Source organism: Nycticebus coucang, chromosome 2 (assembly GCF_027406575.1).
Source record: "Nycticebus coucang isolate mNycCou1 chromosome 2, mNycCou1.pri, whole genome shotgun sequence".
Lineage (NCBI taxonomy): Eukaryota > Metazoa > Chordata > Mammalia > Primates > Lorisidae > Nycticebus > Nycticebus coucang.
The window spans coordinates 143608510-143631421 of record NC_069781.1 but is presented as its reverse complement, the minus strand read 5'-3'; the positions used below and the strand labels follow the sequence as shown (position 1 = coordinate 143631421).

Sequence of the window (22912 nt, the reverse complement as noted above, 5' to 3'; positions counted from 1 at the left end):
GAATAGAAATTATTCCATGCATCTTCTTGGACCACCATGGAATAAAACTTGAGCTGAGTAACAGCAGGAACCTGCATACTCATACAAAAACATGGAAGTTAAATAACCTTATGCTGAATGATAGCTGGGTCAGAGATGAGATTAAGAGAGAAATCGCCAATTTTTGGAACAAAACGACAATGAAGACATGAACTATCAGAACCTCTGGGACACCACAAAGGCAGTTCTAAGAGGGAAATTTATAGCACTGCAAGCCTTTCTCAAAAGAAGGGAAAGAGAGGAAGTTAACAACTTAATGGGACATCTCAAGCAACCAGAAAGGAAGAACATTCCAACCCCAAACCCAGTAGAAGAAAAGAAATAACCAAAATTAGAGCAGAATTAAATGAAATTGAAAACAAAAGAATAATACAACAGATCAATAAATCAAAAAGCTGGTTTTTTGAAAAGGTCAATAAAATAGATAAACCTCTGGCCAACCTAATCAGGAAAAAAAAAGAGTAAAATCTCTAATATCATCAATCACAAACAACAAAGACGAAATGACAACAGACTCATCAGAAATCCAAAAAATCCTTAATGAATATTACAAGAAACTTTATTCTCAGAAATATCAAAATCTAAAGGAAATTGACCGATACTTGGAAGCACGTCACCTTCCAAGACTTAGCCAGAATCAAGTGGAAATGTTGAACAGGCCCATATCAAGTTCGGAAATAGCATCAACCATACAAAACCTCCCTAAAAAGAAAAGCCCGGGACCAGATGGTTTCACGTCAGAATTCTACCAAACCTTCAAAGAGGAATTAGTACCTATATTACTCAACCTGTTCCAAAAGGTAGAAAAAGAAGGAAGACTACCCAACACATTCTATGAAGCAAATATCACCCTGATCCCCAAACCAGGAAAAGACCCAACAAGAAAAGAAAATTATAGACCGATATCACTAATGAATATAGATGCAAAAATATTCAACAAGATCCTAACAAACAGAATCCAGCAACACATCAAATTATGCATCATGACCAAGTTGGTTTTATCCCAGGGTGTCAAGGCTGGTTCAATATACGTAAATCTATAAATGTAATCTAGCACATAATCAAATTAAAAAACAAAGACCATATGATTCTCTCAATGGATGCAGAAAAAGCTTTTGATAATATCCAGCATCACTTCATTATCAGAACATTTAAGAAAATCGGTATAGAAGGGAGATTTCTTAAACTGATAGAGACTATCTACAGCAAACCCACAGCCAATATCATATTGAATGGAGTTAAATTGGAATCATTTCCACTCAGATCAGGAACCAGACAAGGCTGCCCATTGTCTCCATTGCTTTTTTTTTTTTTCCATTCTTGTGATGCTTTATTAAAAAGAATGCAATACAACTACACCCAAGTTAGTACAAAAGATGTATAGTCCCCATCTTTTTAGTGGCCAAATAATGTTCCATGGTATACATATACCACAATTTGTTAATCCATTCCTGGATTGGTGGGAATTTAGGTTGTTTCCACATTTTGGCAATTGTAAATTGAGCTGTGATAAACAGTCTAGTGCAAATATCCTGATGATAAAATAATTTTTCTTCTTCTGGGTAGATGCCCAGTAATGAGATTACAGGATCAAATAGGAGGTCTAACTTGAGTTCTTTTAGCATTCTCCATATTTCCTTCCAAAAAGATTGCATCAATTTGTGGTCCCACCAGCAGTGTAAAAGTGTTCCCTTCTCTCCACATTCATGCCAGCATCTGCAGCTTTTAAACTTTGTGATGTGGCTTATTCTCACTGGGGATTAGGTGATATCACAGGGTGGTTTTGATTTGCATTTCTCTTATGATTAGGGACAACGAGTATTTTTTCATATATGTGTTAGCCATTTGTTTGTCTTCTCTAGAGAAGGTTCTATTCATGATTTTTACCCAGTTATACATGGGACTGTTAGCTGTTGTATTTTTATTTGTTGTTGATGTTTGGTTGTTTTCTGATTAATTTAAGTTCTCTGTAGATCCTAGTTATCAAGATTTTGTGCAATTCATTCTGAAAGTTGTCTATTTGCTTTGTTTGTTGTCTCCAGAAGTGTACAGAAGCTATTCAGTTTAATTAATTCCCACTTGTTTATTTATTTATTTATTTTTTACATTGGATACTTTTTCTTCCATTCTTTTTTTCTTTTTTTACTTTTTTTTTTATTATTAAATCATAGCTGTGTACATTAATGCAATCATGGGGCACCGTACACTGGTTTTATGCCATGGAAGTCTTCATAAAATCATTCTCCAGGATGATATCCTCAAGTGTTGTCCCCACACTATCTTCAAGGATTTTATTGTTTCATGACTTAGAATTAAATCTTTTATCCATCTTGAATCAATTTTTCTAAGTGGTGAAAGGTTTGGGTCCAGTTTCAGTCTTTTACCTGTGGATATCCAGTTCTTCAGACACTATGTATTGAATAGGGATTCATTTCCCCAGTTTATGTTTTTGTTTGGTGTATCAAAGGTCAGGTGGCTGTAAGATGTTATTTTAATTCCATGGTTTTCTATTTGGTTCTAAACGTCAATGTCTCTATATTTGTGCCAAATATGCTGTTTTGATTTTTTTTTCCCAAATCTTGATTGTATGATGTTGGTAGTTTAATGGGAATTGCACTGAATCTGTAGATTTTTGGGGAAGTATAGACATTTTAACAATGTTGATGTTTTCCTAGAGAAGAGCATGGTATGTTCTTCCATTTGTTATTATCTTCTCCTGTTTCTTTTCTTAGGGTTTTCTAATTTTCTTTATAGAGTTCCTTCACCTCTTTTGTTAGGTATATTCCTAGATATTTCATTTTTTTAAAGCAACTGTGAAGGGAATTCTGTCCTTGATTAGCTTCTCAAGTTGCTTGTTTTTGATTTATACAAAGGCTACTGATTTCTGGACATGGATTTTATATCTTGAGACATTACTCTATTTTTTTTTTTTATTGTTGGGGATTCATTGAGGGTACAATAAGCCAGGTTACACTGATTGCAATTGTTAGGTAAAGTCCCTCTTGCAATCATGTCTTGCCCCCATAAAGTGTAGCACACACCAAGGCCCCACCCATCTCCCTCCTTCCCTCTTTCTATTTCCCCCCCCATGACCATAATTGTCATTAATTGTCCTCATATCAAAATTGAGTACATAGGATTCAAGCTTCTCCATTCTTGTGATGCTTTACTAAGAATAATGTCTTCCACGTCCATCCAGGTTAATACGAAGGATGTAAAGTCTCCATTTTTTTTTTTTGTAGAGACAGAGTCTCACTTTATGGCCCTCGGTAGAGTGCCGTGGCCTCACACAGCTCACAGAAACCTCCAACTCCCAGGCTTAAGTGATTCTCTTGCCTCAGCCTCCCGAGTAGCTGGGACTACAGGTGCCTGCCACAACACCCGGCTATTTTTCGGTTGCAGTTTGGCTGGGGCTGGGTTTGAACCCGTCACCCTCGGTATATGGGGCCGGCGCCTTACCGACTGAGCCACAGGCGCCACCCAAGTCTCCATTTTTTTAATGGCTGAATAGTATTCCATGGTATACATATACCACAGCTTGTTAATCCATTCCTGGGTTGGTGGGCATTTAGGCTGTTTCCACATTTTGGCGATTGTAAATTGAGCTGCAATAAACAGTCTAATACAAGTGTCCTTATGATAAAAGGATTTTTTTCCTTCTGGCTAGATGCCCAGTAATGGGATTGCAGGATCAAATGGGAGGTCTAGCTTGAGTGCTTTGAGGTTTCTCCATACTTCCTTCCAGAAAGGTTGTACTAGTTTGCAGTCCCACCAGCAGTGTAAAAGTGTTCCCTTCTCTCCACATCCACGCCAGCATCTGCAGTTTTGAGATTTTGTGATGTGGGCCATTCTCAATGGGGTTAGATGATATCTCAGGGTTGTTTTGATTTGCATTTCTCTAATATATAGAGATGATGAACATTTTTTCAAGTGTTTGTTAGCCATTCGTCTGTCATCTTTAGAGAAAGTTCTATTCATGTCTCTTGCCCATTGATATATGGGATTGTTGGCTTTTTTCATGTGGATTAATTTGAGTTCTCTATAGATCCTAGTTATCAAGCTTTTGTCTGATTGAAAATATGCAAATATCCTTTCCCATTGTGTAGGTTGTCTCTTTGCTTTGGTTATTGTCTCCTTAGCTGTACAGAAGCTTTTCAGTTTAATGAAGTCCCATTTGTTTATTTTTGTTGTTGTTGCAATTGCCATGGCAGTCTTCTTCATGAAGTCTTTCACCAGGCCAATATCTTCCAGTGTTTTTCCTATGCTTTCTTTGAGGATTTTTATTGTTTCATGCCTTAAATTTAAGTCCTTTATCCATCTTGAATCAATTTTTGTGAGTGGGGAAAGGTGTGGGTCCAGTTTCAGTCTTTTACATGTAGACATCCAGTTCTCCCAACACCATTTATTGAATAGGGAGTCTTTCCCCCAAGGTATGTTCTTGTTTGGTTTATCAAAGATTAGGTGTTTGTAAAATGTTAGTTTCATTTCTTGGTGTTCAATTCGATTCCAAGTGTCTATGTCTCTGTTTTTGTGCCAGTACCATGCTGTCTTGAGCACTATGGCTTTGTAGTACAGACTAAAATCTGGTATGCTAGGAAGAATATTAGTAAAGTATCCCAAGAATGGAAGAAAAAGTACCCAATGTACACAGCCCTACTATGAAACTAATTTGGGACTCTCACATGAAAGCTATAACCCAGCTACAACTTAACAATAGGGGGAAGTGGGAAAGGGGGTGGAGTGGGTAGAGGGAGGGGGAATGGTGGGATCACACCTTTGGTGCATATTACAGGGGTATTTGTGAAACTTGGTAAATGTAGAATGTAAATGTTTTGGCACAGTAACTGAGATAACGCCGGAAAGGCTACGTTAACCACTGTGATAAAAATGTGTCAAATGGTTTATGAAGCGAGTGTATGATGCCCCATGATCATATCAATGTATACAGTTATGATTTAATAATAAAAAAAAATCTGGTATGCTGATGCCCCAGCTTTATTTTTGTTACAGAGAACTGCCTTAGCAATACGGGGTTTTTTCCGGTTCCATACAAAATGCAGAATCATTTTTTCCAAATCTTGAAAGTACAATGTTGGTATTTTGATAGGAATGGCATTGAATAGGTAGATTGTTTTGGGAAGTATAGACATTTTAACAATGTTGATTCTTCCCATCCATGAGCATGGTATGTTCTTCCATTTGTTAATATCCTCTGCTATTTCCTTTCTCAGGATTTCATAGTTTTCTATATAGAGGTCCTTCACCTCCTTTGTTAGGTATACTCCTAGGTATTTAATTTTCTTTGAAACTATGGTGAAGGGAGTTGTGTCCTTAATTAGCTTCTCATCTTGACTGTTATTGGTGTACATGAAGGCTACTGACTTGTGGACATTGATTTTATGTCCTGAAACATTACTGTATTTTTTGATGACTTCTAGGAGTCTTGTGGTTGAGTCTTTGGTGTTCTCTAAGTATAAGATCATGTCGTCAGCAAAGAGGGAGAGTTTGACCTCCTCTGCTCCCATTTGGATTCCCTTTATTTCCTTGTCTGCCTAATTGTATTGGCTAGAACTTCCTGCACTACGTTGAATAGTAAAGGTGACAGAGGACAACCTTGTCTGGTTCCAGTTCTAAGAGGAAAAGCTTTCAGTTTTACTCCATTCAGTAAAATATTGGCTGTGGGTTTGTCATAGATAGCTTCAATCAGTTTTAGAAATGTGCCACCTATGCCTATACTCTTCAGTGTTCTAATTAGAAAAGGATGCTGGATTTTATCAAATGCTTTTTCTGCATCTATTGAGAGGATCATGTGATCTTTATTTTTGCCTCTGTTAATATGGTAGATAACGTTTATAGACTTGCGTATGTTAAACCAGCCTTGCATCCCTGGGATGAAGCCTACTTGATCATGATGAATGACTTTTTTGATGATAAGCTGTAATCTATTGGCTAGGATTTTGTTGAGAATTTTTCCATCTATATTCATGAGTGAGATTGGTCTGAAATTCTCCTTTTTGTTTGGGTCTTTTCCTGGTTTTGGTATCAGGGTGATGTTTGCTTCATAGAATGTGTTGGGGAAGATTCCTTCTTCCTCAATTTTTTGGAATAATTTCTGCAGTACAGGAATAAGCTCTTCCTTGAAGGTTTGATAGAATTCTGGAGTGAAGCCATCTGGACCAGGGCATTTTTTGGTTGGAAGATTTTTTATTGTTTCTTTGATCTCAGTGCTTGAAATTGGTCTGTTCAGGAGCTCTGTTTCTTCCTGGCTGAGTCTAGGGAGAGGGTGTGATTCCAAATATTGATCCATTTCTTTCACATTGTCAAATTTCTGGGCATTGAGTTTCTCGTAGTATTCAGAGATGATCTCTTGTATCTCTGTGGGATCAGTTGTTATTTCCCCTTTATCGTTTCTGATTGAGGTTACTAGTGATTTAACTTTTCTATTCTTCGTTAGTCTGGCCAATGGTTTATCTATTTTATTTATTTTTGTCAAAAAACCAACTCCTTGTTTCATTAATTTTCTGAATGATTCTTTTGTTTTCAATTTCATTGATCTCTGATTTGATTTTGGATATTTCATTTCTTCTACTGAGTTTAGGCTTAGATTGTTCTTCTTTTTCCAATTCCATAAGATCTCTTGTGAGATTGTTGATGTGCTCTCTTTCTGTTTTTCGAATGTAGGCATCTAAAGCGATGAATTTTCCTCTCAAAACTGCTTATGCAGTATCCCACAGGTTTTGTTAGCTTGTGTCTTCATTGTTGTTATGCTCAAGGAAGTTAATGATTTCCTGTTTTATTTCTTCCTGCACCCATCTGTTATTCAACAGAAGATTGTTTAATTTCCATGCCTTTGGGTGGGGTCGAGCATTTTATTAGAGTTGAGTTCCACCTTTAGTGCCTTATGGTCTGAGAAGATACGAGGTAAAATTTCAATAATTTTGACTCTGTTGATATTTGTTTTGTGTCCCAGGATATGATCAATTTTGGAGAATGTTCCATGGGGTGATGAGAAGAATGTATATTCTTTATCTTTGGGATGGAGTGTTCTATATGCGTCTATCAAGCACAGTTGTTCTAGGGTCTCATTTAAATCTCTTATATCCTTGTTTAATTTCTGTTTAGAAGATCTGTCCAGGTCTGTAAAAGGAGTGTTAAGGTCCCCTGTTATTATGGTATTTTCAGATATCATATTGCTCAGACTGAGCAAGGTCTGCTTCAAGAATCTGGGAGCATTTAAATTGGGTGCATAGATATTTAGAATTGAAATGTCTTCTTGTTGTATTTTTCCCTTGACCAATATAAAGTGACCATCTTTGTCTTTTTTGACTTTAGTTGCTTTAAATCCACATGTATCTGAAAATAAGATTGCAACTCCTCTTTTCTTCTGAATTCCATTTGCCTGAAAAATTGTCTTCCAACCCTTGACTCGGAGCTTTAATTTGTCTTCTGAAGCCATGTGTGTTTCTTGCAGACAGCAAATGGATGGCTTGTGTTTTTTAATCCAGTCAACCAATCTATGTCTCTTCAGTGGGGAATTCAAGGCATTAACATTTATGGAGATAATTGATAACTGTGGTAGTATTCTATTCGTCTTATTTTGTGAGAGTCCGTTGCTTAGTTTTATCTTTTGCATCAGTGTGGAGGTTAGGTTCTGTCGTTTAATTTCTGAGTTCTTACTTTGCTGCTGATCCATTGTGGTGGTCAGTGTGCAGAACAGGTTGAAGTATTTCCTGTAGAGCTGGTCTTGTTGTGGCGAATTTCCTCAATGTTTGTATATCCGTAAATGATTTGATTTCTCTGTCAATTTTGAAGCTTAGCTTAGCAGGGTACAGAATTCTGGGCTGGAAATTGTTCTGTTTAAGTAGATTAAAGGTAGATGACCATTGTCTTGTTGCTTGGAAAGTTTCATTAGAGAAGTCTGTGGTCACTCTGATGGATTTGCCCCTGTAGGTCAACTGGCGCTTACTCCTGGCAGCTTGCAGAATCTTTTCTTTGGTCTTGACTTTGGACAGGTTCATCACAATGTGTCTTGGAGAAGCTCGGTTAGAGTTGAGGCGACCTGGGGTCCGATAGCCCTCTGAAAGCAGTGTGTCAGAATCTTTGGTGATGTTTGGGAAATTTTCTTTTATAATATTCTCTAGTATGGCTTCCATTCCTCTGGGGCATTCTTCTTCCCCTTCTGGAATTCCTATAACTCGTATGTTGGAACGCTTTATAAAGTCCCATAATTCTGACAGTGAACGTTCTGCTTTCTCTCTCTTCTTTTCTGCCTCTTTTACTGTCTGAGTTATCTCAAAAACTTTGTCTTCTACCTCTGAAATTCTTTCTTCTGCATGGTCTAACCTGTTGCTGATACTTTCCATTGCATCTTTAAGTTCCCTGATTGACTGTTTCATTTCCTTCAGCTCTGCTATATCCTTTTTATATTCTTCATATCGTTCATCTCTTATTTGATTCTGTTTTTGAATTTCCTTTTGGTTATTTTCCACTTTATTAGCAGTTTCCTTCATTGTTTCCATCATTTCTTTCATTGTTTTCAACATGTGTATTCTAAATTCCCTTTCTGTCATTTCTAACATTTCTGTATAGGTGTAATCCTCTGCAGTAGCTACCTCATGGTCCCTTGGCGGGGTTGTTCTGGACTGGTTCTTCATGTTGCTTGGAGTTTTCTGCTGATTCTTCCTCATGAGTGATTTCTTTTATCTGATTCCTTGCCCTATTTTTCCTTTCACTTTCTCTTGCTCTTTAGGTTCTCATGCCTGTGGACTCAGGTGTGGTGTGTTCACGGAAGGGATTAAGGGAACTAAGATAGGCTACTGCTGAGACAGGCAGATTCAGCGAGATTTTTCCTGGGTCTCCACTGCTGCCTCAGACAATCGTCTCCATTGCTTTTTAACATTGTAATGGAAGTTTTAGCCACCACAATTAGAGAAGAAAAGGCGATCAAGGGTATCCATATAGGGTCAGAAGAGATCAAACTTTCGCTACTCACAAATGATGTGATAGTATATCTGGAAAACACTAGGGACTCTACTACAAAACACATAGAAGTGATCAAGGAATACAGCAGCATCTCTGGTTACAAAATCAACATTCATAAATCGCCGGCCTTTATATATACCAACAATAGTCAAGTTGAAAAAACAGTTAAGGACTCTATCCCATTCACATACTGCTGAAGAAGATGAAATATTTGGGAATTTATCTAACAAAGGATGTGAAAGATCTCTATAAAGAGAACTATGAAACTCTAAGAAAAGAAATAGCTGAAAATATTAACAAATGGAAAAACATACCATGCTCATGGCTGGGAAGAATCAACATTGTTAAAATGTCCATACTACCCAAAGCAATATATAATTTCAATGCAATCCCTATTAAAGCTCCACTGTCATACTTTAAAGATCTTGAAAAAACAATACTTTATTTTATATGGAATCAGAAAAAACCTCGAATAGCCAAGACATTACTCAGAAATAAAAACAAAGCAGGAGGAATTACACTACCAGACCTCAGACTATACTACAAATTGATAGTGATCAAAACAGCATGGTATTGGCACAAAAACAGAGAAGTAGATGTCTGGAACAGAATAGAGAACCAAAAGATGAATCCAGCTACTTACCATTATTTAATCTTTGACAAGGCAAATAAAAACATTCGGTGCCAAAAAGATTCCCTATTTAACAAATGGTGCTGGGTGAAATGACTGGCAACCTGTAGAAGACTGAAACTGGACCCACACCTTTCACCATTAACTAAGATAGACTCTCACTGGATTAAACTTAAGACATGAAACTATAAAAATACTAGAGGAGAGTGCAGGGAAAACCCTTGAAGAAATCGGTCTGGGCGAGTATTTTATGATAAGGACCCCCAGGGCAATTGAAGCCGCTTCAAAAATACACTACTGGGACTTGATCAAACTAAAAAGCTTCTGCCCAGCCAAGAACACAGTAAGTAAAGCAAGAAAACAGCCCTCAGAATGGGAGAAGATATTTGCAGGTTATGTCTCCGACAAAGGTTTAATAACCATAATCCACAGAGAACTCAAACGCATTAGCAAGAAAAGAACAAGGGATCCCATCTCAAGCTGGGCAAGGGACTTGAAGAGAAACTTCTCTGAAGAAGACAGGTGCGTGGCCTTCAGACATATGAAAAAATGCTCATCATCTTTAATCATCAGAGAAATGCAAATCAAAACTACTTTGAGATATCATCTAAAATTAGCCCATATCACAAAATCCCTGGACCAGAGATGTTGGCACGGATGTGGAGAAAAGGGAACACTTTTTCACTGCTGGTGGGAATGCAAATTAATACATTCCTTTTGGAAAGAGATATGGAGAACACTTAGAGATCTAAAAATAGATCTGTCATTCAGTCCTGTAATCCCTCTACTGGGCATATACCCAGAAGACCAAAAATCACATCATAACAAAGATATTTGTACCTCAATGTTTATTGTAGCCCTATTCATAATTTCTAAGTCATAGAAAAAGCCCAAGTGCCCATCGATCCACGAATGGATTAATAAATTGTGGTATATGTATACCATGGAATATTATGCAGCCTTAAAGAAAGATGGAGACTTAACCTTTTTCATGTTTACATGGATGGAGCTGGAACATATTCTTCTTAGTAAAGTATCTCAAGAATGGAAGAAAAAGTACCCAATGTACTCAGCCCTACTATGAAACTAATTTAGGGTTTTCACATGAAAGCTATAACCCAGTTACAACCTAAGAATATGGGGAAGGGGGAAAAGGAGGGGAGGGAGGCGGGAGGTGGGTAGAGGGAGGGGGATTGGTGGGATTACACCTACAGTGCATCTTACAAGGGTATATGCGAAACTTAGTAAATGTGGAATGTAAATGTCTTGGCACAGTAACTGGGAAAATGCCAGGAAGGCTATGTTAACCATTGTGATGAAAATGTATAAAACGATCTATGAAGCTTGTGTATGATGCCCCATGATCATATCAATGTACACAGCTATGATTTAATAAAAAAAATTTTTTCTAATTTATTGTGGTTGAGTCTAGGAAGGTGGCATGCTTCTACGTATTAGTCCATTTCATCAAGATTTTCATCTTTCTGAGAATAGAGTTTTTTGTAGTAATCATTGAAGATTTTTTGTGATTTCTGAGGTGTTGTTATTTCTCCTTTATCTTTTCTGATTGGTGATATTAGAAATTTTACTTTTCTGTTTCTGATTAGGTTAGCCATAGGTTTATCAATTTTGTTAATCTTTTCAAAAAACCAACTTTTTGTTTCATTGATCTTCTGAATGATTCTTTTGTTTTGAGTTTCATTTAATTCTGTCCTAATTTTAGTTATTTCTTTTCTTCTGCTGGGTTTGGTGTTGGAATGTTCTTCCTTTTCCAGTTGCTTGACATACCCCATTAAGTTGTCGACTTCTCTTTCTGTTGTCTTGATGAAGGCTTCCAATGTTAAAAATTTCCCTCTTTGGGCTGCCTTTGCAGTATCCCACAGGTTTTGATAATTTGTCTACCTCTTTGAGAGTTTGAGAATGCTCAAAAACTGTCTTCAAAGATTTTCCCTCTTGGACTGCCTTTGTAGTATCCCACAGGTTTTTTTTTCTTTTTAACAAATTAAAACTTTTATTTATTTATTTTTATTAAATCATAGCTGTGTACATTGATATAATCATGGGGCATCATTCACTAGCTTCTCAGACCGTTTACCAAGTTTCACGTATACCCTTGTAAGATGCACTGCTGGTGTAATCCCACCAATCCCCTTCCCTCTACCCACCTCACCCCGCCCTCCCCTCCCTTTCCCCCTTCCCCATATTCTTAGGTTGTAACTGGGTTATAGCTTTCATGTGAAAACCCTAAATTAGTTTCATAGTAGGGCTGAGTACATTGGGTACTTTTTCTTCCATTCTTGAGATACTTTACTAAGAAGAATATGTTCCAGCTCCATCCATGTAAACATGAAAGAGGTAAAGTCTCCATCTTTCTTTAAGGCTGCATAATATTCCATGGTGTACATATACCACAATTTATTAATCCATTCGTGGATCGATGGGCACTTGGGCTTCTTCCATGACTTAGCAATTATGAATTGGGCTGCAATAAACATTCTGGTACAGGTATCTTTGTTATGATGTGATTTTTGGTCTTCTGGGTATATGCCCAGTAGAGGGATTACAGGATTGAATGGCAGATCTATTTTTAGATCTCTAAGTGTTCTCCATATCTCTTTCCAAAAGGAATGTATTAATTTGCATTCCCACAAGCAGTGCAAAAGTGTTCCCTTTTCTCCACAGGTTTTGATAATTTGTCTTCATTATCATTTTGTTCCAAAAATTAGGTGATTTCCTTCCTAATCTCATCTTTGACCCAGCTATCATTCAGCATAAGGTTATTTAGTTTCCATGGCTTCATTTGAGTATGAAGATTACTGTTGCTGTTGAGTTTAATTTTTATTCTGTGATGGTCCAAAAAGATACAAGGAATAATTTCTGTTCCTCTAGGTTTGCTGAGGTTAGACTTGTGTCCTAAGGTGTGACCAATTTTGGAAGATGATCTGTGGGCTGATGAGAAGAATTTTTCAGTTTTATTAAGATGAAATGTTCTGTCGATGTCTGTCAAGTGCATTTGTTGTAGGGTCAAGTTTAAGTCCATTATTTGTTTGTTTAGTTTCTTCTTGGAGGATCTATTCAAAACTGTCAAAGGGGAGTTAAAATCTCCAGCTGTTGTAGTGCAGAAAGATATCAAATTTTTCTTATCTGTTATGGTTTCCTTTATAAATTGAGGAGCATTCTGGTAGGGTGCATAAATGTTAATAATTGTTGAGTGTTTCCTTCAACAAATATGTAGTAATCACCCTTATTGTTCCTTATCTTTGTTGGTTTAAAGCCAATTGTATCTGGAAATAAAATTGCAACACCTATTTTTTCTGATTTCTATTTGCCTGTATTATAGATGTCCATCCCTTTACCCTGAGTCTATTTTTATCCTTTAAGGTAGATGAGAGTCTTGTATGTAACAGATATCTTGTCTAAGATTATGTATCTAGTCAGCCAACCCGTGCCTCTTTCAAGGACAATTTAAATGATTGACATTAATTCAGAGAATTTATTAGCATGGTAGTGTTTTGGGTGTCATTTAAAAAACATCCAGTGGATATTTTTAATCCTTTCACCACTGTGGAAGTTGGGTTTTGTTCATAAATTTCTGAGTGAGTTTACTTTTGTGGTAGAGCAATGTACTGATCATTGTGGAGGATGGGTCTGAGAATATCCTGGACAGCTGGTTTAGTTATGGCAAATTTCTTCAACATGTGTAAGTCAGTAAAGTATTTGATTTCTCCATCACAAATGAAACTCAGTTTAGCTGGATACAGGATCCTGGGCTGAAAGTTGTTTTGTTTTAGGACAGGGTCCTCAAACATTTTAAACAGGGGGCCAGTTTACTGTCCCACAGACCAATGGAGGGCTGGACGATAGTTAAAAAAAAAACCAAAACTATGAACAAATTCCTATGCATACTGCACATATCTTATTTTGAAGTTAAAAAACAAAATGGGAACAAATACAATCACACTGCCTCATGGGGCCCGTGGGCCACAGTTTGAGGACCCCTGTTTTAGGAGATTGAAGGTTGATGATCATCCTCTTCTGGCTCGAAAGGTTTTGGCTGAGATATCTGCAGTCATTCTAGTATTTCTCCCTTTGTAGGTAATGCTTTTCTTATACCTGGCTGCTTGCAGAGTTTTCTCCTTCATATTGACTTTGGCAGAGTTAATTACAATGTGTCTAGGAGATGCTTTATTTGGGTTGAGTCTTACTGGGATTCTGAAATTGTCTACTATCTGTATTTCTGTATCTCTTACAATGCTTGAGAAATTCTTCTCCAAAATCTAGAGCATCTGTACCTTTAGGACCATCCTCTTCTCCTTCAGGAATTCCTATAAGGTGGATGTTTGATCTTTTGGAGTGGTCCCACAACTCTCTCAGGGAATGATCAGTATTGGCTCTTCATTTTTCGATCTCTTTGAGAGTTTGAGAATGTTCAAAAACTGTCTTCGATTTCAGAGATCCTTTCTTCTGCCTGCCCAACTGTATTACTCAGGGATTCTACTGTATTTTGGAGCTCCTCAAATAACTTTTTTTGTTTCCTTGAGCTCTGCTATCTCTTTTCTCATTATGTCCATATCCTTGGTGACTTTGTCTTTGAATTCATTAGTTTCTTGAGACAACTTCAGAATTACTCTTTGGATTTCTATTTCCATCTTTTCCTCCATTATATTCATCTTATTTGCCATCCATATTCTGAATTCAATTTCTGACATTTCAGCCATTTGTCTATGTATGCCATCTTGAGTTGTATCTCCTTTGTTATTCCGGGGGAGGGGGAAAGGGTATGATCTCCTCTGATTATTCATGTTGCCAGAGTTCTTCCATTGGTTCCACCCTAAGATTGTGTTCTGTCATTTGGTTATGAAAACTGGTATAGTAAGGTTGAATTGGGGGTCCCAGACAGTACAGTTAACCAGCCCCTTATCAAAGCACTAGTTCTTATAATTGTGGCTTATCCCCTATAACCTTACAAAGGCCCCTTTCAGAGTTTTGGCCAGAGACTCTGAGGACCTACTTGGTGAGATAGCACAAGCTGGCTCTGTTTTGAAATCAGCCAACCTCTACCCTATCCTAAGAAGTCACAATATTAGTTTTAAATCTCAGCTGGGGAGAGATACAAACCGCTGCAGTGCCCCACCCCCCACCATTCAGTTCTTTTCTGCTATAGAATTTCCGCAGGTCAACCTCAGAGTGTCCTGGGTGGACATCCCTGGATGAGACTTCCGATCAGATTGTCTTGGGCAGTTCAAATCTTGCTCAACGGAGGGATTTAAGGATCTCCAACAGTGGATAGAAATCCACAATTAGTTCTGTTCCACAAACATCTTTGCCCATCAAAGCCCTAACTGGGGGGTCAGCACCCCTTCCCCCAGGCATAGTCAGCATTGGGGATCTACACTTCTGCTCACTGTCTCAGTTGGAGCTGGGGATCCATGACCCTGCCCTCTGGGCTCAGTCTGAACCAGGTGTCCACTGCTCGCAGGCACTGTCAGAGCCGGAGGTGTGGACACCACCCACAGGCACAGTCAGGACTGGGGTTCTGCGCCCCTGCCCTCCAGACACAGCCAGAACTGGGGTCAACATCACTGCTGGCTGGGCACAGTCATAGCCAGGGGAATTCTCCTCCTCCCACCATGCGTTCCTTTTTTCCCACACCCTCCTTCTTACCCAGGAGTCATAGATTCCATGCTGCTGTTCAATGTTTCACACTATGCCCAGATCTCTCAGGAAAAGGCCAAACACTGTGGGCTCTGCAGGGAGCAGAACTTTCATACCACCATGTGAGGGGAGAAGGGTGAACAGAAGTGCAGGGAAAATATTTATTCAGTTTTATGCTGGGCAGGGTGGTGTCTAGGTTCACACATGGGATGTCCCTGGAGAAGGAGCCCTGGGATTTAGCAGCTCTCTCCAGTGGGGTAAAATTGAGAGATCTTTTGTCCCCTGCTTACTTGGAGAGAGCCTATGGTGAGTCTCCCACTTGAGAGAGGAGTCTCCCATCCTTAGGTGATATGCTTTGTACCTGTAATTGTTTTCTTGAAAGCTCTTCCTTGGAGTCACAGCTTGCTGAACTTCTTTCTTGGCCCAGCTCCCCACTTTTGGCTTTACAGAGTCCAATTCTGTACAGTTTTTCTCCCCCTGTTAGGAGCCTCTGCTAGGCACATCTTCTCTGCCCCCCTCAATATTGTTTAGATTGCTGTTTTACCCACATTGACTTAGATATTCAAATGCAATCTCAATCAAAATTAAAGCAGGCTTTTCTGCAGAGAGTGACAAGCTAATTGTATAATTTATATAGAAATCCAAAGGACTAAATCAAAATAGCTAAAGTGATTTTTAAATATTGTCTCACTGATGTGCTGTGAGAGGATCTTAGGTATGCCACAAAAATTTCAAAGATCATTAAATAAATTACTTTCAAAGTAAGTTCAAAGCACAGTAAGTATATTCTTTTCTTACTCTTTTCTTGATCGATGTAATTTAAGTGTTCCATGGAAGTTTAACTATAGGGTCAAGTGTGCTGTGTGATAAAAAAGGTTGAAAAACACTGGCCTGCAGCCTCATTGGTGCTCTATGCCACCTCCTCCTTCAGTGCTTGATCAGCATCAAGATTCCAGGTGATTCCATTCTTTTCTGCTACCCATGTCTTCCAGCTCCCAGCCAGATGCAGGAAACATTTTCACAGGGAGAGAGATTCCCTGGAAGACCTTACACGGTCTTGGTAATTCAGGATGCTCCGAAAAGTGTTTTTTTCCAGGGTCTCTTCATTTGGTTGCAGAAGGGACCCTTAGTCCATCATTTTGAAGTGACTTATTGTACTGATGTATTTCCATGGGACAAGGATGTCAGTCAATTGTTGAATCAGTATTTCTGCAACAGAAGAATGATGTTTCATATTGTGATTTATGTATGCTGCACAGCCATCTTTTCATTGTGTAAACTGATGGAGGAGACAAGGGATGTATGTAATCTTCAGCTTTATTTACAACTCCAGGCTTGATGGAGGGAGGTGCTGTGCAATTATCTTGTCACTTTATAAAAGAGGACAAGATATTTGTATTTTCCTTTTGACTTTTTGACTTTGACTTTTTTTTAAAGAGCGAAGTTGTTTTGAGATGAATTACTAGATGCACTGTTCAACTATTTTAAAGATTTTATTTTTTGTCTTCTTACGCTACATATCATGGACCCTGATATTTGAGATAATTGCCTGACTCTGTACATATAGTTGCCTGTAGGCTCACATCGGGATGCACATGCAGCATTGTGTGTGTGGTGGTGGTGGGGACACAGATACACCTGGCGCCCTCTGTTTGGTATTTGGCAGAACAGCATAATCTGGTTTAGACCTCTGATCTTTCTTTCTTCCCTTTCTGCCTTCCTTCCTTCCTTCCTTCCTTCCTTCCTTCCTTCCTTCCTTCCTTTCTTTCTATTGTTTCAGGTTCATTGAGGGTACAAAGGATTAAGTTACACTGATTGCATTTGTTCTAATTGTGTCCCAACCCCAAGAGGTGTGCTATACGCTTTGACTTCCATTCCCCTCCCTCTCCCTGCTTCCTTGTTCCCCTATCCCCCACCTAGAATTGATTTGAGTTTTTTCTTATGAGGGCATGGATTAGATCATCTACTGGCTTCATATTAGAATTGAGTACATTGGATTCTTGCTTCTCCATTCTTGTGATACTTCACTAAGAAGAATGTGTTCCACATCTGTCCAGGTTAATACAAAAGATGTAAAGTCTCCATCTTTTTTAGTAGCTGGATAGTATTCCATGGTGTACCAGTTTGTTAATCCGTTCCTGGGTTTGTGGGCATTTAGGTTATTTCCACATTTTGGTGATTGTAAATTGAGCTGTGATAAACAGTCTAGTGCAAATATCCTAATTATAAAGTTTCTTTTTTCTTCTGGGTAGATGCCCAGTAATGGGATTGCAGAATCTAATTCGAGTTCTCTGAGGATTCTCCATACTTCCTTCCAAAAAAGTTTGTATTAGTTTCAAGTCCCATCAACAGTGTAAACGTGTTCCTTTCTCTCCACATCCATGCCAGCATCTGCAGCTTTGAGACTTTGTGATGTGAGCCATTCTCACTGGGTTTAGATGACATCTCAGGGAAGTTTTGATTTGCATTTCTCTGACGATCAGGGATGATGAGCATTTTTTCAAATGTTAGCCATTTGTCTGTCTTCATCATAGAAAGTTCTCATATCTTTTGCCTAGTGGTAGATGAGATTGTTTACTCATTTTTTGTTGATTAATTTGAGCTCTCTATAGATTTGAATCAACACATTGTCATATTCATACCCTGCAAATATTTTTTCCCATTCTGAAGAATGGGAAAGTCTCCATCTTTTTGCTTTACTGGTTCTGTTCTTAGCCATGCAGTTTTTCAGCTTAATTAAGTCCCATTTGTTAATTTTTGTTATTGTTATGATGGCTGATGGTGTCTTCATCATAAAATCTTTCTCCAGTCCAGCATCATCAAGAGTTTTCCCCACACTTTCTTCTAAGATTTTTATTGTTTTATGTCTTAGATTTAAATCTTTTTCCATCTTGACTCAATTTTTGTAAGTGGTGAAAGGTGTGGATCCAATTTCAGTCTTTTACATGTGGTTATTCAGTTCTCCCAGCACCATTTGTTGAATAGGGATTCTTTTCCCCACTGCATGCTTTTGTTTGGTTTATCAAATATCAGATGGCAAGTAGAGACTGGTTTCATCTCTTGGTTTTCTGTTCTGTTCCATATGTCTCTGTCTCTATTTTTGTGTCAATACCATGCTGTTTTGATTACTGTGGACTTGCAATATAGCCTGAAGTCTGGTAGAGTGATGCCTCTGGCATTCTTTTTGTTATTAAGAATAGCCTTGGCTATACGGGATTTTTTTTATGGTTTCATGATTTTTCTTTCAACTGAAAAAATTAAAGGTGTGGCAAAGTTTAATTTTTTCGATTTTTAGCTATTTTAATAAAATTTGAATTATTTTTAACTTGGTGGTTATTAACAAGGGGTGATTTTGTCCCCCAGGGGACATTGGCTCTGGCTGGAGACATTTTTGGTTATTGCACTGTGGTGCAGGTGGTACCACTGGCATCTATGGGTAGAGGCCGGGGCACTGCTCAGCATTTTATAACCACAGGTCAGTAGCCCTGACAAAGATGGGTTCAGCTGCAAACGTCAGCAGTGCTGAGGATGAGAAACCCTCCTCTGAATAGATTATCCTTACAATTTAGTTGGTATAAGAGCCATAGCTTTTTAAAAATTAAATCATAAGTGTCTACATTTATGGGGTATAGTGTGCTGATTTGATATACAATGTGGAATGCTTACATCAAACTGATTAACATAACCATCACTTCACTTATTTGTTGGGTCAGACATTTATACTCTACTCTTAATAGATTTGAAATGTACCATTGCATTGTGCACAAAAGGTGAGATCCCACCAAATACCCTCCCTCCTCCCACCCCCTCCCTTGTCCCTCCTCTTCCCTCCTTCTTTCTGGACTATAGTTGTATTTTATCATTTGTATGAATGTGTAGATGATTATATATTGGTTTCATAATAGTATTCAGTACATGGGATATTTTTTTCCCCATTCTTGAGATATCTTACTAAAAAAGATATGTCCCAGCTCCATCCAGGTAAACATAAAAGATGTAAAGTCTCCATCTTTTTTATGACTGCATAGTATTCCATGGTCTACATATACTGCAATTTGTTAGTCCATTCATGGGTTGATGGGCACTTTGCCTGTTTTCAAGACTTAGAAATTATGAATTGTGCTGCAATAAGTATTATGGTGCAAATGTGTTTGCTGTAAAATGATTTTTTTCAGCCATAGCTGAGAACCATAGCTTTTAAAGGAAGGCCAACTAACAACTGTACAGATGGACTGGGGTTCTTAACCTATATTTAAAAAGGTCAAGCTGACATTTTCAACATGTGTAACTTCTCAGCCTGGTCAAACTACAGAGGAAAAGCCACACACTGGAAGAGGTCTGGTAGCCACATCCACTTTCCAGACCTCTTCCCACTGACAGATCCTGCCTCAGCCTCAGAGCAACCTGAACAGGATGGCTCCCACACTCTCATCTCCTTTCTTCTAATCTTCTTTCCTACCTTTCCCTAGATACAGTTTTCTTAGTCTGTCTAGTAGTATGAAAATAGTTATGCACTTTGGTTAAATAGACCCTTTCTTCCTCCCTTCCTTCTTGAAGGTGTATTTTCCTTTTATACTTCTTTAACTTCCATGTTTAACTTTTAAAAAGAAATCAGAAATGCAGTTTACTTGAAAGACCCTCTGTATGGAATGGCATTTCATTACACACAATTGAACAGCATCCTCATGCTCAGCTCTTAAAAGAAAGAGATTTCCTTCCATTCAAATTTAAATTTAACATGGACATTACCTCAAATTAATGAGAAATTTCTGCTTCTGCTTTTGGATGTTTTCTCCATGAATCTTCCTTGTGCATAGATGATAGTAAATTATTTATAGACTGTGGATTTGAGTCTGATATTTTATAAGAAGTGAGAGTCTGGCCTTACCTTATGTTTATTTCTTTTCATTTTTAAAGACGTTTTCTTTAAAAAAAAAAAAAAAACTTGCATATACTCTCAGGTTTAAACTGATTGTCACACTTGCTTTCTTCTAGGCGCTGGCACACCTCCACTTAATAGAGTATGTTGGAGAGCAGACTGCTTTGCTAATAAAGGTACAATAAATGCTGTAATAGAATGTGCTCCAGCCACTGTTCTTTTATTTTTTAAAAGTCTGGTAAGAACTGGTCACATTAATTATGTAATAGGTACAGCAGGGAACCTGTGTAGCCTAGAGATGAAGGGAGACTTTTTCCTAAGGAATATATAATTGAAGATGCTTGTTATTTTGCTTCTAGCCTTTAGTTAAATCCTGTCTAAGGACAGCAGGTGACACCACCTCAATAAATTTACAGTGCAGATGTCCCAACCCCATGCTTTTCTGGGCCATAAGGCAGAGGTGACAGGTGTGATAGCCACCACGTGTGTCTTTCTGCCTCCTGTTTCAGAGGCTTGGCTACAGTGTGGCTGGGAATTGCTCCCACAGTTACTTGCAGGCCCAGGAGCTGAAGCTCCTGATGTGGGTGTGACCCTGCTTTGCACACCTCATCTGCCTTAGTTTAACTATGTGTACAAGGAAGGATTGACAGACACTCCTCTGATCCTTCTGAGTCTCCAGTCTCAATATGCATGGTTTAACAATGCAGCTGATATTATCTGCTCCTTCCAGATGGTCCCAGAGGACCAGCGCCTCATGGCTGCTGTCATCCTGGTGGTCTGGGTCTCAGCTTTGGCATCCTCCTTGATTGACAACATCCCATTCACGGCTACAATGGTGAGTCACTCTGACCACATGCTGAGGGCTCAGCTTCAGTCGGGACATAATTTGGGGTTCACCTTTCCTTTCCAAGGAAGCAGAACATGAAACCTGCCCCTTTGCCACACTCACATGTGAAGATGACAGAATGTGAGCAGAGGCAAGGGCAGCTGGGCAGGGAGCACTGTGAGTACGGACCACAGGCAGAAGCCAGGGGTCTGCAGCTGCCATGCACAGCCTGTCCAGGGTTAGGGTTAGGGTTAGAGTTAGGGTTAGAGATGCCATCCTTCCTAGGAAATCGTGAGACACTAGACACAAAGGCTTCTGTCTTTATTCCCTATGAATGCAGACGCTTCCCTGACCAGCCTGAACTCCTTTTGGGGCATGGCCTGGGTGGGATTTTCAATTCTCTGTGTGGCCCTGACACTTAGCTGAGACAGGAAAGACACAGGACAGGATTTTAGTAGGGCCAATGGGCCCCATTCCTGGTGGGGATATCTGGGATTGCTTGGCCCAGGGTGGGACCTGTGAGCCCTGTCATAGAGGAGTAAAGGAGGAGCAGGGTCTGCAGACAACACTGGCAGTCCTAGCTGTGACAGGAGACTGGTGGACAGTCCTCATGGGAGGACGCTGGACAGAAGAGTAATCTGTTGTTCCTGTGACCTCTGCCCCTTGCCCCATACAGTGCAAAGGAGCTCGCTGCATGTTCCACCACACTGTGTCAAAGTCAGGAAAACAGGGCCCTTAGGACTGGAGCGGGGGAACTGGCTGTGGGAGGAGGGGTAGGCTTCACAGACTCTGTGTCTCTGGAGTTCACAGTTGCTGCCTGGTGACCCTCCAGTCACCTCCTGCCTCTCCTTCTCTTTGCCAGGTTTAGGTTTGGTGACCCTTAACTAACTCTGTAGTTGTGGTTATTTCTTTGTGAAGTCCCAAATTGGAGAAGTTGTGTGGCCAAATGTTCCAGTTTCTGCTTAGTGGGATCCACCTTTCCCAAGCCCTGGGCAGACTGACACCTCTGGTGAAGCTGCCCCCATGGGGTCCTCAGCTCCTAAGGCAGCAAAATCAGCATCTGCACCTGTTCTATTCTCAGATGGAGAGGGTCTACAGAGATCCAGTGCCCCCCACCCCAGAGAGCCTATGGGGCGTGGCCATGGTACCTGGGATTGAATCACAAACCTTGGTCTGCTCTTCCTTCTGGTGCTGCATGCTTGCAGCTGAAAAGCCCCATCTTCTGGGCAGGCTTCAGAGGCTCTAGACCCAGATCCTTCGTGGCACTGAATTAGAATAAGCCTAGTGTTGACAGCTTGTCAGAGGTCTTCAAACTTTTTAAACAGGGGCCAGTTCACTGTCCCTCAGACCGTTGGAGGGCCGGACTATAGTTTTTTTTTAAAAAAACTATGAACAAATTCCTATGCACACTGCACATATCTTATTTTGAAGTAAATGTGGAATGTAAAGGTCTTAGCAAAATAACTAAGAAAATGCCAGGAAGGCTATGTTAACTAGTGTGATGAAAATGTGTCAAACGGTCTATGAACTGAGTGTATGGTGCCCCATGATCATACTAATGTACACAGCTATGATTTAATAAAAAAAAAAGAAAATGGGAACAAATACAATCACACTGCCTCATGTAGCCCACTTGAGGACCCCTGGCTTAGATTGTCCTATTTTCTAAAAATTGGACAATTTTCACATTTTCCTTTCCCAAATTTTAATGGCTACTTACATTTTATCTTTAAAAGGTAAATCAGAGGAATCAGAGAACATAGTACAACAAACATTCATGTGTTCACCACCTAAAATGAGGAATTTTGAACATTTTGTCCTCTTTGCCTCAAGGTTTCTTGTATTGTTAAGAGATAAAACATTGAGATAAATGTGAATTTCTCTGTTCCTCCTCTCAGCC

At 39.1% G+C, this 22912-nt stretch overlaps 1 protein-coding gene across 6 annotated transcripts in view; it reads left to right on the top strand.

The window, feature by feature from the left end:
- Positions 1-22912, top strand: part of OCA2 (OCA2 melanosomal transmembrane protein) — a 535577-nt gene that overhangs the window by 286200 nt on the left and 226465 nt on the right. For 5 of the 6 annotated variants that reach the window (XM_053582039.1, XM_053582040.1, XM_053582036.1 and 2 more), the window contains 2 exons: positions 20303-20362; positions 20917-21021. The exons of the other annotated variant lie outside the window; for it this stretch is intronic. In XM_053582039.1, coding sequence (XP_053438014.1) covers positions 20303-20362; positions 20917-21021 — 165 coding nt within the window. The remainder of the gene's footprint in view (positions 1-20302; positions 20363-20916; positions 21022-22912) is intronic. 6 annotated transcript variants of the gene reach the window in all.